This window comes from Equus quagga, chromosome 11 (genome assembly GCF_021613505.1).
Source record: "Equus quagga isolate Etosha38 chromosome 11, UCLA_HA_Equagga_1.0, whole genome shotgun sequence".
Taxonomy (NCBI): Eukaryota; Metazoa; Chordata; class Mammalia; order Perissodactyla; family Equidae; genus Equus; species Equus quagga.
In genome coordinates, this window is record NC_060277.1 from 84789640 (window position 1) to 84808748 (window position 19109).

Below are 19109 nucleotides of genomic sequence, written 5' to 3' on the forward strand. Positions count from 1 at the left end.
GCTCTATTTGGGAAAAAGCTGATGGTGGCAGCAGCAGCTGTTCTTTGTATTTCTGGGAACCTGCAAGGGCATTTCAAAGTGAAAAGAAACCTCAGCCTCCAGCAGGTGCCGGAATTCTGCCACAAGGCTGGGTGCTTATCCCAGCCTGGGGGGGCTTTACCAGAGACCCTGCACAGGGCCTAACTCAACGTGTCTACTTAGAAGAAAATAAAGGTGTAGCTTGCACCTCCCTGGGAGGCTGGGCAGAGCAGCTGAGTGCAGTCAACGGAAGAACAGGCCCCAGAGAAGGGGTGCAGAGAGGGGAGCAGCCTGTTCCAGTGGTCTCCATGCTGTCTCCCGACCCCGCACCTCATGGGTGGTGTGTAGGGGGTACAGGGGCAGCACTCATGGGAAAGCCTAGAGGGGCTGGTCACCTAGAGACTGAGAAGGACGCCCTGCTCTTCCCCGGACCCCTGCAATGACCTCACCAGAGGACAGATGAAGGGTGAAAGAGCCAGAACTCGGGCAACTGGGAGCCCACCTCCGTGCAGGCCAAATCACTTTTGCCTGAAGAGTGGCAAACCTTCACCACCCAACCACCCAACCTGCCCTCCCCACCGCGCCCCCACCTCACCCAGCACCACTCACTCTAACACTGGAGTCATGCACAGACAACACGGGTCCGTGTGTGACAGGGGCACACGTAGGCCTCCTCCCTCTCCCACGTAAACACGAGATTCATTTATTAAGTGCCTCTCCTGCATTTCCTTTTTGCCTTCATCCCGCTTGTTTAATATTGCATTTGACATTCTCATTTTATAAATGGTAACAGAAGCAGAATGGATGGCTAAAATTAGCTTACGAGTGAGAATGATGCTCCAAATAGGACGGTGAACACAGAAGCCTCGTTAATTCCGCCCGCATTACCCGCCCCCAACTCTTGGGCTGGTTCCTGGCCGAGCTCTCAGTCTTTGGGCTGAGGAAGAGCAGCTTGAGGGAGGGGATGTGAGCCCAGTTACTGAGGCACCCTGCCAGGTGGCAGAGCGCCATGCCGACCCTAAGCCTGGGGCCTCCGTGGACCGCCTGGCCCAGCACTGCAGCCCCATGTCTGAGAAGCCAATCCGGGACTCTCGTGCTCTCTGGTTCTCCTGCCCGCTCCCACCCAGAAGCTCCCATTCTGGGAGCTAATCCCCCAAGTGTGCCCTGGGCTGAATGTGGCAGGCTGAGGTCTCATCAGGCTTCGTTCCTGGGAGTGGAGTTTTCAGAACCTCTCCAAAGGATGATTCAGCTGAAGGGCCTGAGTCAGCTCCCCTGGGACCTAGAAAATCACATCTGCGGGCCCGTCTGCTCTGCAGGATGTGCGCCATCTCCTCCCCTTCAGGACCACCTCCTGGCCAGAGCATCGGGAACGCCTACCTCACACACCTACTCCCTGCCTGGGAGACTCGGGGCCCCGTCATGCCCAGGTCTGCACGCCTGCACTGGACTGACTTGTCATCCATCCAGGACTGCCTTACTTTACGATTACATATTTGTTGAATAAAATGATTCTGAGAATAACGATAGTGACGATGACAATAATAGTAGAAAGACCCATCGCTTTGATAGAGCTTGCTCTGGCCTGACAAAAACCCTTTCCCAGTCCTAACTCCTAGCAGCCTCTGAGGTAGGTGCCACCTTACCTGTCTTAAGAGTGGGGAGCCAAAGCACAGAAGCTAGGTACCTTGCCCAAGGTCACAAGGTGTAGCAGTAAGTGGCTGCACTGTGGGGCATTCAGCAGCAAGGGGTCTGGGCACCCTCTACCAGGAAGACCTCTGGAGTTGACAGCACCCTGCTCTGACCATTCCTTCACTCCCCACCTGCTCAGTGTTGGGGGCCCCCTGAGAATGAAGGCATTGACACTTTTGGCAGGCTGCTATCCCAAACCCCAGCATCTCTTTGGGGCACCCCTTCACACACACCCCACCTCTGACTCATAGAATGCTGACTCAGCAGTGACCCTGGGTGACCACCCGGCTAAAAGCCTTTCCTAGGGCCCCTTGAGATAAGCAGACAGCTCCTGTTCTGAGCTACACTCGTTTGGGCCAGGAGTCAGAAACTATGGCCCGCAGGCCAAATCTAGCTGCTGCTTATTTTTGTAAATTAGGTTTTACTTGAACACAGCCGGGCCCACTCATTTACATACCGTCAGTGGCTGCTCTCTGCACCCGATACCATGGCAGAGTTGAGTGGTTGTGACAGAGACCACAGGGCCCTCAAAGCCTAAAATATTTACTATCTGGCCCTTTACAAAAAGTTCATTGGTCCCCAGCTTAGGGCAAATGGAGGAAACTTGCAGTTACAAGGGGGCTTTTGGGAGGGCTGACTCCTCCAAGGCTACCAACGACAGACCCTACAACAGAGCAGGCAGAGATGCCAGGGCCAAGAACCGAATCAGGGCTTTCTATAAGCCACAAAGGGCTGTGGTCACCATCCTTCCCATCGCACAGAGGAAGAAACAGGTGCAGACGGGTGGGGTACTCGCCCGGTCACAGTATACCCAGCGGCGGATCTGGGATTCAGGCTTGGGTCCATGTGTCCCAAAGCCCTGGATGCCTCTAAATGACCCAGCAGGTCCCAGCTTGGGGACAAGAACACATGCACGTCACTGGATGGAAAGATCCAGCCCTTCACCCCAGTGGATGCGCCTCACACATCTACAGTGGACACTCCGAGACACGGCTCAGAGGGGAAGGGTACACCAGCGCAGGAGCGGGGAGAGGCCCTGGCACTAAGAGCTTCCTCCGGGAGGAGATCAGGTCTCTGACCACCAAGGGAGTGTGGGGAGGTGCCCGGAGCCCCAGACAGGCCTGGAGATCTTGTGCCAGGCCGGCTCAGCCAGCTCCAAGCTCTTAGGATGGACCTCAGTTCCCTCGCTCCTGGGTCCCTCCCTTCCGGGAGGACACTGGATGGACAATTTATGACCCACGACTCCCGTATTCTCTCTCATCAGCAGCGATTCCCGCGTCTCAGACTTTACTGAGCACACACATCATTGGGGGATTTGTCAAAATGCAGATTCTCATTTGGTGGGTCTGGGTTGGGGCCCAAGACTCTGCATTCCTAACAAGCTTGCAAGCTGGTTAGCAATTTTCATAAATCAGATCACCTTAAAGGAGCAAGGAAAAGGACTATGTAAAGGAATCCTGTAGTAATCCTTGTATGAAGCAAATCAAAACTCTTCCCCATATTCACCAGTCAAGTCAACCCAGGTTTTCGATTAGGAGGTCTGCCTAAGTTGGCAGCAGGGTTGGACCCAGAAGGACACAGGTTCAAATCCCAGCTCTGTCACTTAGAACCGTGGACTGTGGAAGTCCCTTCACTGCTCTGAGCTCTAATGTCCCCTCTGTAAAACAGGACAACGACTGCATGCATGTAAAGCACTGTCACGGTGCCCGGTGAACGCCAATATCCCTCCATCCCACCCGAGGAGCCCTTGCCCAGGCACCTTTCCAGCCGCACCCCGAGCTCTGCCCTGGTGAGGCTCCATTTGGGGTGGGGGCTGAGCTAGGCCTCCGAGGAAGCCCAGAGCAGGTCTTTGTCAGGTCCTGCCTCCCTCCCTGTGGCTGCCTTGCTCCCCGGGAGGCCACACTGGCGACTAAGCGAGTGTCCCTGCTGCTCCAGCCGCTTCAATCAGGGTCCCACGGCGGGAGGCCCTATTAGCTGCACCCACGCCGGGGCTCGCAGCGTGGCCAGAGAGGAGCCCTCTTGGGAGGGTCCCCAGGTGGCTCTGCTCTGCATGTGTGTGTTTACTGATAAGGAGCCCCGTCTGCCGCTTTACTCTGACCCGGGCCAGGACGGAAGAAGGGGCTGAGTCTTGGCTCTCGTAGGGTGGGCTCTGAGCTTGGGTAGCGGCCAGCTGCCTGCCACGTCCCTCACTCACCTGCCTCTGGGGCAGTGGAGGAAGAGGCCTGGAGATTTGTTGTGGTGACAGGGACCCCTCAGGCCCAAGCTGGCCCCTCCCCCAGCTGGGAAGCTGCCTATCTCCTCCGCCCTTCTCTGAGGGGAACACAGAACCACATGGGCCACAATGGCCACCTGGGAGGGGGCAGTCAGGGGCCTTAGAAGGCTGTAGCCCAGCCAGAAAGGCTTTAAAGTCCCTTTCAGCCTGGAGAGGAGGCATAGCCTACTGAGGACAACGTGAGCTCTGGATGTTAGCTTTCTGGGCTCAAATCTGGTGCTGCCACTTGCTGACCATGTGGCCCCGGGCACGCTGCTTAACTTCTCTCTCTGCCTTACCCTGCTTATCTGTAAAATGGGGATAATGAGTACCTACCCCAGAGTGTGTGTGATAATCAAATGAGAAGAGATGCATAAAGGAAGTGCTTGGCATAGTAGGTAGTTAGCACTCAAAAACGTTATCTGCGTGGTCTCTGTGTGGGAGGGCACAAGTGGGGTCTTCTTGGCCACCCCCCTGCCACCACCACCATGGAGGCGACCTCCTTAAGGCAGAGTCTATATGGGGGAGGGGGGGCAGAGTTCCTGGGATCCCGGCCTCCCGAGGGCAGCAGAGCACTTGAGTCTGCGGCTGGCTCTCCAGGACAGCAGAGACGGGCCGTCCTTTTTTAAATGCCCAGGAGATTCACCAACCAAATTAGATGAGAAGTGGCTTTGGGAATTATGAGGCGCCTCACTGTCACGTGGTCCCTCATCTAATCCTTTATTCACTCCACAGTTATTCACACAGGGCCCACTGAGTGCACGCACAGGACGACTGGATTAAGAATCAGAAGACCTGGATTCAAGTCCTGTCTTTCTGACTACTCAGCGCTCAGAACTTTCTTATCTATGAATGTGAGTTCACGGTAGCTCCGGGCACATTCCGGGGGAGCAGCTCTCTGCTCCTGCTGACCTCATAGAGAGATTGCGAGGGTTCCAGGAGATGGGTCCTTACAGCTTCACAGCACAGCCCAGCTTACAAAACACTCCTAAGAACATCCTCACAACCGTCCGTGCTCCTGCTTGGTTGTCTCTTGAGTTCTCAGAGCCCTCCTGATCTGTCATCTGAATTCTGTCCATAGCACAGCTTAAATTCATTTCCTTTTCTTGGGGCCTCAGAAGTAGAAACCAGCATCACAGAATCCACAGCAATTCAGGATTCAGGCTCCTCTACCAACGCCCTTCTGCTGAGGAGGGGTGCTCGCTGGAGAAGTCCTTTCGATGACGATGAAATGGAGCTCATGTTTATCAAGCCCGGCCCTGCATGGCTCCACGCGCAGCCTCTGCTCATGGCATCTCCCCAGGCCCAGCGACCCCATGAGGCGGTCATCACAGGCCAGTTACACTGGAGCTCTGTGAGGCCCGGTGACCTGCCAACGCCCTCTCCCAATACCTCTCAATTCCCCCTTAGGGCTCCTAACTGGTGGGGCTGGGCTGGGCACCTGCAGTGACGCCACCAAAGCCTGTGATCCTACCCACTCGGCCCCCATCCCTTCCTCTTGTCTTCTTCTGTTTTTGCTTATTCTCTTAAAGAACAAGTACCATCCTCAGATTCAAAAGAAAGCAGAAGCCCTCACACCATGACCACAGTTACCCGCACTTGCCATAGTCAGCCTCCACTGGGTGGAAAAGAAGGTGACAAATGTGAAGTGACTGGGGACAAGGGCTACAAACCTCTCTGGCTTCAGGCCAGCCCATGGGTTATCTTTCTGGGGCCGAAACTCTACCTTCTGATTACACCCTCCCAACCCTAAATTCAATAAACGTCTGTATAAATAATCTGGGAGCCAATAAGCTCAAGACCTGTGCTCCTTCACTATCTGTGTAGCCCTGGGGCATATCCCCGGGGCCTCAGTTTACGCACTGGAACAGCGAGGAGAATAAAGCCCCTTCCCCCTTGTGTCTCAGGTTCATTTCAAAGCCAGTCAATAGCGGAGGGTCCCACACATGCATTCGAGGCAGCACACGGCGTGGTCTCTTGCCAGTCCACATGGGACCTTCCCGATGAACCATTAAGTCCTGGCAGGACAGAAACAGTGTCTGCCAGCACTCTCAGCTGCCTCTTCCACTCCCCGCTGCCCAGGCAGCCCTCAGCCGAGTGCGTCAATAGCGTGCCAGGTAGGATACACAAGGCGTCCCACTGGATGCAGGTTTCCTTCTAAGCCTCCTGTCTCTCTAGTTTTAAAAATAGCAAGTAGTAACCTACCGAAAGAGAGAAGTACCACTTGGAAGGCACAGACTTTGGGGGGTGGACAAAGCCTATGAGGGGACCTGCGCTATTCCTACACGCATCTCCCCTGCACCATTTTAACGCCTGAGCTGACGCCTGCAACCCGCAGTCTGCAAAGAAACAGATTTTCATTTCAGATGCATATGATGGCTAGGAACAATACGAACAATATTATTTTAGTGCCCTGGGAAAAAATTAGCAAGTCAAATATTGAATCAGGCCCGTAGCACCACATGCTAAGCAGACTGCTTTGATCTTATCCACACTAAAAGCTCTATTATTGAATTTAAAGTCGGCGAACACGTATCAGGCCAATATACAGTGCGCATCTGAATGCATGTTTCAGAAGCAAGGAATGTTTTGACTAAAGGAAGAAAATATCAAAGTTACAGCTGTGCTTGAAACCCCAATTTGCCCTCCCTCTCTTCTCAGGGCCAGAGGCTTTGCGGCCAAGTAAAATGTTTTGGCTCCAGAAACACCTGCTGAGCTCCCACATTTCTGGAACCAAGAAGGAAGGGGTTTCTCACCCACCTACTCAATTTGAGAAAGGAGTTTGAGACTTCAGGCCAGCCAGTGGGCACCTTCTGCACATGGTGTGGTGCCCTCTGGTGGCCATCTCTCTGGGAGGCCTGCCTGGCTCTCCAAACTTCCAATGACCCAACCTCCCTCTCTGTTGAGGGTGCCCTGCTAGGAAAAGGATCTTTCAAGAGCCAAAGGGAGACGGAAGCAGCTGATCATGAGGGTAAAACCGTCTAGCTGATTAGAAGGGCCAGCAGGGCCCAAAGAGAGAAACAATTTGGGCGGGCAACTTTCTACCCCCTCAAAAAGCCAAGCCAAACAGCAAACACACATCCGAAGCCAGAGGTCAGCAAACTGCAACCCACAGGCCAGATCTGGTCCCCCTGCTGGCTTCTGTATGGCCCAAGAGTTAAGCAGGGTTTTTACACTTTTAAATGTTAGACATAAAATATTTTGTGACACGTGAAAATCACATGAGATTTCAATTTCAGTGTCTGTAAACAGAGCTTTATTGAAGCACAGCCCCACTCATTCACGTATGTATCGTCTGTGGATGCTTTTGCGTTACAACAGCAAAGTGGAGGAGTTGCTACAGTCCATTGTATGGCCTGCACAGCTGAAAGTATTTACCATTTGGCCCTTTCCTGACAAAGTCTGTCAGCTCCTGTGTTCCACAGGGCTGAACCCTCAAGTCTACTCCCCATGCCCACCCTTCCAGCATGATGGCTGGGCCTGCAAGACAAAGGCGTGTATATGGAGCAAGGGGGGGCATCGCCTTTCAGTGCAACCCCTCCAGACTTACCATTTTATTATTGATTTCATGGAAATGAATCTCACAGACTTTCTCCACAACGTCTTCATTCTCAAATGTGACAAAGCCAAACCCTAAGGGAAAAGGGGGGAAAAAAACAGAGAGCAGGGTGAGTTTGGTTCTGGCCGGCCCACGTGTTTTTCTCTGGCTCCTGGTCTGAGGATGGGGGACGGATCCCCAGGAAGGGCCTCTAGGTTGAGGAAATGGTTTCTAATTTGTCCAGAGAACCCTTCCAACAGTGACGAAAAGTCAATGATTTCACCCACATGCTGCGGCGCTGTGTGGTTTTCATCTGCCCTGAAGCAAACAAGAAATTTATTCCTCTGTTATTTACGAGGGTCAGAGCCCCAGGCCCCCAGTGCGAGGCAGGTGGGTGGGCTCCCCAGAGCGGTGGGGACCGCAGCGGGGCTGGCTTGCCCTTTCCGCGCTAGAATGGCCAGCCCTCAGGTCGGCCTCCAGATGGAGGCGGTTATTTGTCCTTTTCTTCCTGAATTACTTCCTCTAATACCTCATCAGGACATCCTGAGGCCTGGAAGAAACTATTAAAAGTTTCGGGCCTCTGTTCTGAGCAGGCATCCTTTCTCTACTGCCGCTTCAAAAGCGCTGTGGATTTGGGGCAGTTTAAGACCGTTTGATGCCTGCTGTCAGCCCGTCAGCTATCCACTGTATTTACTCGGCTGGAGACTGGCTTTGCTAGACAAGCCGCCCTGAAGAATTCTGGCAGGCAACCGCTGCTCAGCATCCTGAGTTCCTCTTGCTACCCTCCTGCCTCTCTCTTTCTTCTCCTCGGCCCCCGACAGGGTTTCCAGCATGCTGCCCCATCTGTGACCCCACTAGGTAAGCACTGCCTTAACACATGGACCCACTCACAGGGCGGCAGTCCACCTCGGATGAAACGTGGCTGCGATGCCGTACTAACACCACAAGGGAACAGATGCCGCGGGTGCAGACACCCTGACGGGGAGGCAGCAGACCTGGGTTCCAGTTCTGACTCTGCATCGAGCTTATGCGTCATCCTGGGAAGCCCCCTCCGCTCTCTGAGGCTCACACTTTACACCTGCAAATTAAGGTGGTGAAACTGGACGCCAGGTTTCACACCTTGGGTCACAACCCAAATCTGGATTTGCAAGGCTCTCTGCTACGGACGGAACGTCTGTGTCCCCCCAGATTCATGTGTTGAATCCTAACCCCTACTGTGATGGTGTTGGGAGGTGGGGCCTTAGGCAGGCTTTTAGGTCAGGAGGGTGGAGGCCTCAGGAATGAGATTAATGCCCTTAGGAAAAGACATAAGAGAGCTTGCTTTTTCTCTCTCTGCTATGGGAGGCTACAATGAGACGGCTGTCATGCCAGGAAGAGGGCCTTCATCAAAAAGCCACACAGCTGACGGTACTTTGTAACAGCAGCTTGAACTGACCAAGACACTCTCCTTGCCAAGGATATGACCCTGGCTGAACACAAACATGGACACACCAACCAGGAACACGAAAATCACAACGGCTGTTTTCGTATTATGATTATTAGTGTTTCCTGTCAATGAGAAAAAATACAGATGCTCCCTTTTCAAGCTTCTGTGTCTACTTTGGGTCCCAGCAACCCAAGGTGGAAAGGGAATCTAAGTCCCTTCTGTTTCTCCAACTCCAACCCCAGCACCACCGTCTTCTAAGGAACACAGAGAACAGGAGGCTGATACGCTGAGCTCCCACATCACAGCTCCCACAGGGTCTAGAAGATTCCTCCAGAAAAGAATGAAAAAGGCCACTCCCTGCTCTCACACAACTCCTAGTACAACAGAGGGTAGAAATGGCAATCATGTTCCTTATTATGACATGTAATTTATTGCCACGCACTAAATACCAGGCCAATGTTCCCAGTCTACACAGCCCAGCCCACCACAGACATGCAAGGCTGAAGCTCAGACACACCATCAGGGGGACACAAGCATTTGCTGCAGGGGCTCAAAGTTGGCAAGTTTCTCCCAGCATCATCTTGGAGAGGCTGGACACAAGGACATTTTGTTTGAAATGAGGCCCAACAACACATCTTTCACCAGGTTTATTCACTGCCCTCAAAGCCAGGTCCCTGAAGAGAGCGCTACAACCCTGGCCCCGGTGTCCCTCTGTTTGAGCGTCTCCTTCTCTTTGGCTCTTGGTTCCATCTATTATGTGCAGAACTGGATGACAGCCACACCCAGACGCAGTCTCTAAATGATTTCCCTGTGGGCTTTGGTGTGTTGGCTCCTCATACGCCTTCCAAAGGGGCCTGAACACCATCAGCTAAACCTCTCACCCAGGCAGGGACCCCTACGGCACACAGAGGAGGGCCTGTATCGTTTTGGGTGATTCCCTCCTTCCCGCTCACCTCCTAGAGCCCAGATCCTAGTGGGCCTTTGGAGAAGGGATTAAGATGCAGGGCCCTTCCAAAGGTCCTCAGGGGAGGGGCGCTTGGCACAGCAGAGGACACGGTCATCCGCTAGCACTGGCTTCAAGGACAAGGGCGGGGCTGGGCCTCATTCACTCTGGGTCCCTGGGATGCACAGGGCCCCTAACACACAGAAAAGTGCTGAGTGGCCGGTGGCTGAATGAATGACTGAACGAGCCATTTCTCCTCTTTGAGGGTCTGAGCATCTTGCTAATTTGTCTGTGTCACTGCCTCCCCTCAAGACTGATTCAGCCCTTCCTTCTGCATTTACTGGCTCCCACCCAGTGCTGGGCATGGTGGAGGATGCAGAGATCAACAAGACAATGTCCCTCTTCTTAAGCAATTTGCTCCCTAAAAGGCATGAGAAGCTCCCACCCAAGGAGAGCATCTCCCCTCCCTGTACAGACCTCACCCCTCCCTCACGACCCTCCCTTCCAGCCTGTGGGTCACTCTGGATCTCATTCTTCTCTGAAGGTGGCCCCTCAGGCCTGAACCCAAACCCAGGCAAGATGTAAATCCCTAAACAAGCCAGGACAGGCTGGTTCTTAGAAGGAACCTCACTGCTAAATAGCACGATTGTAACGGGTTGAAGACGTAAGTCCCCGTCCTAACCCCTGGAATTTATGAATATGACCTTATTTGGAAAAAGCGTTTTTGCAAATATAACTAAGTTAAGCATCTCAAGAATTAGGGTGGGCCTCATTTTCTTAGAAAGGAGAGGGAGATTTGACACACAGAAGGCAGAGAGGGAGAGAAGTCCATGTGAAGCCGATGGCAGAGACTGCAGTGATGCAGCCACAAGACGAGGGATGCCTGGAGCCACCAGAAGCTGGAGGGGGTGAGGAAAGATTGTCCCCTAGAGCCTTGGGAGGGAGTGTGGCCCTGCCAACAATTTGATTTCAGACTTCTGACCTCCAGAGCAGTGAGAGAATAAATTTCCGCTTAAAAGCCACCTAATTTGTGGTAATTTGTCATGGCAGCCACTGGAAGTGGATAAAGCAAGGTTACAGGTTTCAGCCGCCCCCACCTTGGGTGTCACACTCGGTCTCCTCCAGCCAGGCTGAGCTTCGGACAGAAGGCAGGAGAGTGTAGACAAGTGAGTCAAACCCATGCGAGCCATCGGGAAAGAGCATCAAGTCAGTGCCAGTCGAGGGCCCCGCTCCATGAGCCAGAGGGCAGCTGGATTAAAGCCATCTTGTTGCTGAGCACAGGTACTCGATCCTGGAATAGCCACTAGGGTAAGTCAAGTCACCACGGGGGCCACAGGTTGAGTTCACCACCACAGAAGCTGACTTTCTGCTGCAACCCACTCCTTCCTGGCCTGCTGTGCAAACCACTGCCTGAACTCCAGGCCCAGTGCCACTCAGGGCTCACTGTTGCCCCATCTCCCTCTCTGCCACCACCAGGAGACAGCAATTAAGATGCGACTGTAGCATTGGGAAGGATGTAGGCAGGGCTCACTGCATCCTTTCAAATTCTGACTCTGACATTCTCCCTGCTGGTCCCTGCTCTAACCCCACAGGACTCAAAATTCAAGTATTACAAAAATGATTTTCCTGATCAAAGGAGAGCACCTGCACTTCAAGTCTATGTACCTTGGATGCATAACAATTCGGAGACATCAAGACTCCTTTGCAGTATTTTAAAGACCTATATCGTTTCAACATTCCTCTCTGTTTGGCCCAAACAGAGAAAACAAACTTGATGATGTCTAAAATATTTATTTATTCCATTTGGAGAAAGCAAAGAAGCAATGAAACACAATTATGCATAAACGCTATTCCTTAACATATAATCATTTTTATCTCACAGGTGCATTATCATTTACAATGAATTAGTAACTCAGTGGCAAACAAGCCCAAAATAAATTAGAGTGAAGGATGAAACAACTGGGTCAGAAATTTGGGACAGGTAGTGTGGTGGGTGGGAAAAATCCTTTTTTGGTGTCAAAGTCTTTTTCTTTCTTGAAATTAATTTTTTATTGGGTAAAACATACAGAACATAAATGTTACCACTTTAACCATTTTTAAGTGTACAATTCAGTGGCGTTAAATACATTCAGAGTGTTGTGCCGCCATCACCACTATCCGTTTCCAGAACTTTTCCACCATCCCAAACGGAAACTCTGTGCCTATTAAACAATAATTCCCCGTTCCTCCCCCCTCAGCCCCCAGTAACCTTTATTTTACTTTCTGTCTCCATGAATTTGCCTATTCTACGGACCTCATGTAAGCGGAGTCATGCAGTATTTATCCTTTCGTGTCTGGTTTATCTCACTTAGCACAGTGTTTTCAAGCCATCATAGTCTTTGAACGATCTGCTAGTTGTACAGATTCTGCATGAGACTCAGGAAGGCTGAGTCTTTCTGGGAAGGGGCATGAAGGACGGATTATTTCCCTCCCATTTTTCCAAAAGAGAGCCCCGCAGGGAATCAGAAACAGAGCCTCATGAAGGTCCATTAAACTGAGGCGTGCAGTCGGGTAAGAGGAACACAAGATTATCCTCGCTCAAAAGCAGGGACCAAATAATGCACTGGGTGCCCCTGGGGAGTCCCTTCCCCTCTCTGGGCCTCTAAAAGAAGCGGGCAGACTGGGTGTGGGGGATGGTGGGGGAGGACAAATGGAAGGGGGTATGTCCTGCTCTGGTCCCTGCCAGCAAGGACTTGGATCCACAGTGCGTCTATGAGGGCTCACACGTCATCAGGGCCCTTCGGGGTGCTCCTGTGAACGGCCCCTGCTCACCTCAGCTCCCTTGGTCCTAAGGAGGCGCCTCCCCAGAATCAGAGAATTTCTCCCTAAGTATTTAAAGTCACTCAAGGTGCCACTCAGAATGGAGAGGAGCCCTAGGCACCGACAACTCGGGGGGCAGAGGTGTCAAAGGGCCAAAACCTGGGGAACAGCAGGCCAGTTCACGGAACAGTCCCTCTCACCTGTCATCAGCAAAATGACACCTGCCCGGCCTCTCACGGAGCCCCCACCTTAACTGCACCCCACGCCTCTAAGGGGCTCCAGGAGTCAGCAAAACTGGGACCAAAGAGGTGTTGGGAAGGTTAACCCCAAACAAAAAAGGGATTTAAAAACGGACACAAACAGGGTAGCAGGTGACAGGGAGCATTTAAAAATGAAATTCACCAGCATTCTCCTGAATAAAGCTATTATTGGAAACTAACAAGTAAGCTCTATTTAAGAGATAAGCATTTAACAAATCTTTTTTCCCCTCTTTTATTCAAATGAACAAAACTGAATATTCATCTGAATACAAAGTTATTAAAAAACACACAGAGAGAGAAGAGGAGAAAGAAATCTGAAAACAAGATACTTCAAAATTAAAATGACCTGCTCCAAACACAGTCGCTGAGGAGCATCTAACAGCTAACTTAGAAAGAATTCTTTTTTAGGTCACAGAGAGAAAGATGGGCATGGCCTCCTCCTAGCCTCAAAATGGTTTTCTTCTCTTATCATATAGGTCAATGAACACTAATAGGTGACTGCGTAGGGCCTAATGCATCTTCAGCGAAAATCAATGCAAGTCGTGAGCTAACACACTTGGTTAATGGGGAAAAAAATGAGGAAGAAAAAAACCCAGATTGTCAAATTTATTCTGAGCATCCCATGAGGAACTTAAGATACGTGTTTGCAAGGATATTTATAACTCACGCAACCTCCCTCTCTTGCTATATAACCCAGCGTTGGGGGAAGTGGCAGTAGCCGTGGGCTGCTTCTAGTCTAAATACGAATCCTTTGGGTTTGGGTGTGGGGAGCACTTTCTGGTTTCCAGACGCTTCTCATCCATCATCCTCCCTGGCCCGCAAGGCAATCCTGTGAAGGCAGGGCAGGCTCCACCATCATCATCTTGCTCAATGGTTCAGTTAAATGACCCACCCACGGTGACGTGTGGCCACTAAGCCAGTGAAGGACATCAGGGGACTTCCTTGGATCAGTAAGTGTTCAGGGATGGATCTGGTGGCTCTGTGGCTCAGAGAGGCTGAGAGCCTGGGCCATGAGGCTGATGGTCTGCGTGCTCCCTCAGAGTCAACCCTCACTTAGCTGTGCATTGGTTAGCGACATTTCACTTGGTTTGCCTCCCATCCCCAACTCAGAACATTTCTGGGCCACCTCTGTGGACTACAGCAGGTTTGGCAAATTGGTCTCATCTGCCTGGAAGGGTTTTCCTGGAACCCTGGATGGAGAAGGTCTGAGGCCCCCATCCCCGGCCCCCATCCAGTAAGAAGAGCAGAGATGAGCCATCTGCACAGACGCACAGTGAGACGGAGGACTTCACATGCCCTGGGTATTCCCTAGACAAACATAACTCAGGAGATTGATCTGTTCCAAGAAAAAAATGAAGCTGTCTTTCCAGAATGTTTCCGACTATTGACTGCCACTTGGGATACTCACTGCACATTCCCCGGCCATCAGTGAAACCCAGTCTGAGTTGCCATTTGAGATTCCTGAGCATTTTCAGACACTGAGCAAGAGGTGGGGCGATAGTCTCAGAAGTGTCTGCTTTCATACCCAAACAATAACGTGGACCTTGGTAAGACAGGAATGTCACCTCCCACCAAGCCAGGGATGGGATTCCCTCAGTTATCTCTGATGTCTCTATCCCAAAGTGGTTATTTAGTATCAGTCCACATTCTAATAGTAACTTCAAAAGGAGAGAGCTTATCCACACTTATCAGGCAGCCACTCTAACTCAGCCTTCACATCTCCTCCTGTGGAGTAGGAATGACTGCTCCCACTTGACAGATGAAGAACTGAGGCCTAGGCAGGAGCCCACTTTCTTCATAGGAAGGTGGGTTTTTCTAAACCTGCTCTCTCCCGGATTCTAAACTCGTCCCACAACCTGGTTCTAGAACCCTGCCCCCACACCGCAACACACTGCCCTGCAAGCACCTCTACAAGATGGGCAACAGCCCCTCATCCTAGCGACCCAGCAGCAGAAGGGGAAGGGGAGGGGGGAAAGACGTGTTCACCACGTCAGTGGGATGCTCACCCCCCTGGTGCCCAAGTATCTGAGTCCTTCAACACAAAGGCAGCTAAGGGGTCCCAAGGTTTTTCAAGGGTACACGACAAAGACGACTTTGATAGAGAAAAACAACCAGAGTATCTCCTACGCCAGTCTAACCTAGAATGGGCACGGGTGAGTGACTTCTCTGAACACTTCCAGATCCCAACCACAGACCTGCCTGAAATGAGCTGGGTTATCAAGCATGAGGCTACAGACTTCTGGCAGCAATCGGGCTCACTGATGAGTCAGCCGCCCTGGAGGGACAAGCAGAGAAGCAGTGGCCTCCCTGGCCTTATTCATGACAAAGAACAAGGGCAGGCACGCTGACCCATGATGGACACAGGACTCGGCCTCAGGCAGGTCAGAATAAAGACTTGTGGGCCAGGAGGCCATCAGAGGTACACGCTTGCCACCACCCTCCCCCGCAGCTGGCCAACAAGCTTGTGATAGATTCAAGGGGGCTGCAGACAGCCCCCTGTGGTGTCCCTCTCTCTTCCCCATATCCCCTCTTCCTCCTTGACCCTGAGCCAACAAAAGCTGCCTCTTTTGGGGGCCCTTCCTGACCTGGCCTTTCCTCCTGCCACGTACCCTTCCGGGTGGCACTGCAGCCCTTCCACTGTGACATCACTCACACACCTGCTTCCTCATTTACACCAGTAGTTTGGCAGCTGGTTGCTGTAAACTATAATAAAATGCCTTTCCAAAAAATGAAGGAATGTGACCAGACACGCCAGACATCATGATATTAAAGCCGTGTCAATTAATTTCTCCCCCTGCTTGATAAACGAGCCCCATTCCATCTCTTAATAATGAGGAGAGAAACAAGAAAAGTTGACACTTAGTTTAATATATTTTCTCAACTTGCCTGGTCATATTTCTTTCTGCCTTGCAGAACTGGCTGAGGCTGTGGGGAATTACAAGTGGCTTGTGCGCAAGCAAGGCATAGATCGGTGCGAATCGACATGGGTCTCCTTTATTCCCACACACCGCTTCATCAGGAGGGGGAGAGGGACTCAGTGAGCCAGCTCGCACCTGTGCCCTCCAGCCACCCGAGGGGGCTGGGGAGAGTTAGGGGTGGGAAGGGGAGCAATCTCAGGTGTGTGGGGAATCAGATAACAGAAATGGCACCATCAGATTTCCAATCGAGTGCAGAGGACCCGCACAAGACTTAATTCCTTCAATTAAGCTACATTGGTGGCATTTGCCAGAGAGGACCCAGTTCCTCAAATGGAAAGGTGCTTTTCTTTCCTTTTCAGCCCAAGGATGCTCTAGCCAACGCCTGACCTTGAAATGTGAGCATCGACCTTCTAAAAGTCAGATGCCAACCGTAAACCAGCAAGCACTTCATTAAGGCTTTCATTACAAGTGATTTTTTCACAGGGTCACTGTAACCTCAGGACCATTTACGGAGGCCCCCAGACCATAAACCAAGCTGGGGGTGAAAGTCAAGTGTGCTCCTAAACCAGTGCTTCTTGGTGTGGTCCTTCAGCAGCCTTCTGATGGGGGAGGAGCGTGTTAAAGATATAGATCCCCAGGCTCTGCTGTGGCCCAGAAATATGCATTTTCACCAGCTCGCCGGTGATCCTGATGTCCACTCAAGTCTGACTGCTCTATGTTTCCCAATTCAGGATGAGCCGAGTAGAGACCATGTGGTAAAAAAAGATTCCAGAACTTTCCACAGAAAAGAGGGTCTCTAGGCTCCCCTCTCACATGAAGGTGGAAACTAAAGCTGTTTTTAGAAGCCTCTGCTATCCCTTTTATGGAGAGCTGGACCTCTCAGCCCCACAGGCAGCCCTCATCCAAGGCACGTGGAGATCAGGGGCAAAAATGAAGCTTCTCTCTCCCAGTCTCAGGAAAGAACTGGAAACCCATTCATACTAAAGTGTAAATGACCGATGTTGCTTCCACCCCAGAGGTATTGGTGGTTCATCCAAACCAAATCCTTATGAGAAAGCAATTAAGTTGTACTTTAGAATTCCAAACAGGTATTCAGGCAGTGGGAGATATTTTTTACTGATGGGAGTGGTAGATATTTTTTTACTGATTGAGTCTGTGAAATTTATGAGTGTCCAGAGAGCATTATAAAGGAGGGAGGGGTCCAAAAAAAAAAACACCCACAAAGGAAGAGAGGGAGGTTAGAAAGGGAGAGAGAGGGAGAGGGGGGAGAGAGAAAGGGAGGGAGAAAAGAGATTCAGAGCGGGGGTGAGGAGGAGGGAGAGAGAGAGACCTCCGACCACCCCCAAACCATTTTTCTAAGAGAGAAATCTGCCATGAATACTGAGAACGTGATTTGAAAGCGCCTGTGGCTGCAGGCAAAGGATGTCTCATTCCAGACTCTTGTTAACCGAGGGGGAAAAAGCACCTGTGATCCAGGCCAGAAAACCCCAGCCTCATTTCATTCCGAGTGCGCTCCATCGCAGTGATTCTGTGAATGACACTTGTCAGGGCAGCAGATTAGTTCACAAACCTATTTTTTGTGCGTGGTGTTCCATCTTGGTCGGGAAAATAGTCAGTTCTTGGCGAGAGAGACACATATTACTGCTGTTAAGTGCCAATATAAACTCTGGGACGCAGTGGTAAATTCACCAAATTAAATCGCTAGACAACTGGCTCGGATCAGGACCCCGGCAGAAGGTGCCAGGGCTGCAGCGCGCGCCCAGCGGGGCGGAGGAGGCTGAGGTCGTGCGCACAGCTGGAGCAAGGGCATGAGGAGGCGCTGCCTGCGCGGCTGCTCTGGAAACCACAGAGCCTGGGGCGGCTTTGGCGGGCTCCGCCAGCACGAGCGTGTCCTTCAAGGCTTCTAAATCCAGGGGCTTTCTGAGCTCAGGGGGGATGGGACACCGACTAGAAGCTCTTCCCTACAAAGATGGGTATTTTGGTTGGTACCCTCCGGATCTCCTCCAAAGGGTGGGTCTCAAATCTGTCACCTTTTCTGACACTCACCCTCCAGCCCCACCCAGGTGGGGAGCAAGCTGGAAAGTCAGAGCGGGTTGTGACCTATCTTAACGACCCTCCTGAGGTGGGAAGATCTGGGCCTAGACTGGAGCCAGAGAGACTTGGGCTCAAATCCTGCCTCCAGCAACGACTGGCTGTGTGACTCTGAGCAGGTTAGTCAATCACTCTGACCCTCAGAGTCCTCCTCTGTGAGACAGAAATAATAAAATCTACCTTACCAGCCAGGAGGATTGCTTGAAAGCACCTGTGAGGGGTTAGCTACCCTCTCCTACCCATCAAATGAGACTTTATGGCTTCTCCTCCATCCCAACCTCTATCTCCAGACACGCTTACCTTTGCCCTCTGCCTTGAGTCTCACTTATTAAAATTCATTTGACATGTGTGTCAGAGACGTCCACGGTGCTTTACCAACTACCACGGCGGGAACAAGATCCAGGACAGGGAGAGCCAGAAGTCACATGGTAAATTCCCAGGCAGTCTGGTTACTTAAAAAGACCCTACTGTGCATCCTTTTGGGTAAGAACAAAAATCCTGTGCTGATCCTTGAGCGCCAGGCCCTGTGCTGGCTGAGCAGGGTGTGGCCACATCACCCGCGCCCTGACCACTGACGCACCGCCAGTGGCCCCTGTGTTCGCCCCAGGGCTGGAGCCTGCAGTCTGGCTGCTGACGAAAAAGCCAAAAGGCCTCCATTCTTGGGGTGTGGGGGGATGCCCTGGTATCCTCTGAAGAGGGAGCATGAAGGAGATGGAGAAACAAAGACGGGAAGGTGGGGTGGACACAGATGACAAAACCTGCTCTACAAGGAAAAGTCGCAGCAGCCCTGCACCCCACTCACCCCAGTATGGAGAGAGGACCCCTCGGAAAAGCCATGGCCGCCCCAGGAGGCATCTCAAGATGCTCACCTGCCTCCTCTCCGACAAGTTCTTGGGCAACAGCTACTAGCCTCAGATAAGGTTCCAAAACTCCATCAAAAAACCACTACTTGGAAGCAGATTTTCAGCACCACCACAAATTATATGACTCTTATTATGAGGTATGGTTTCAGAATAGTCCCAACTGACAGAGCCCTGGCTGGATGCCCACTGCGCCCGCCACTCTCCCCCCGCTACCGTGTCCCCTGCAGAGGGTCCACTTCTGTGGGCATCTCCATGACTCTGCTGCCTGGGCTGCCAGCAGGCCTGCCTGGAGACGGGGGGGGGGGGGGGGGGG

The 19109-nt window shown here is 52.0% G+C and overlaps 1 protein-coding gene across 11 annotated transcripts in view; it reads right to left on the reverse strand.

Moving 5' to 3' along the window:
• MSI2 (musashi RNA binding protein 2) overlaps positions 1-19109 on the reverse strand; it is a 388026-nt gene that overhangs the window by 70970 nt on the left and 297947 nt on the right. For all 11 annotated transcript variants that reach the window (XR_006890528.1, XM_046674791.1, XM_046674790.1 and 8 more), the window contains exon 8: positions 7509-7591. Coding sequence is in view for 10 of the 11 variants with exons in the window: in XM_046674791.1 (XP_046530747.1) it covers positions 7509-7591 (83 nt within the window). In the remaining variant the exon portion in view is untranslated. The remainder of the gene's footprint in view (positions 1-7508; positions 7592-19109) is intronic.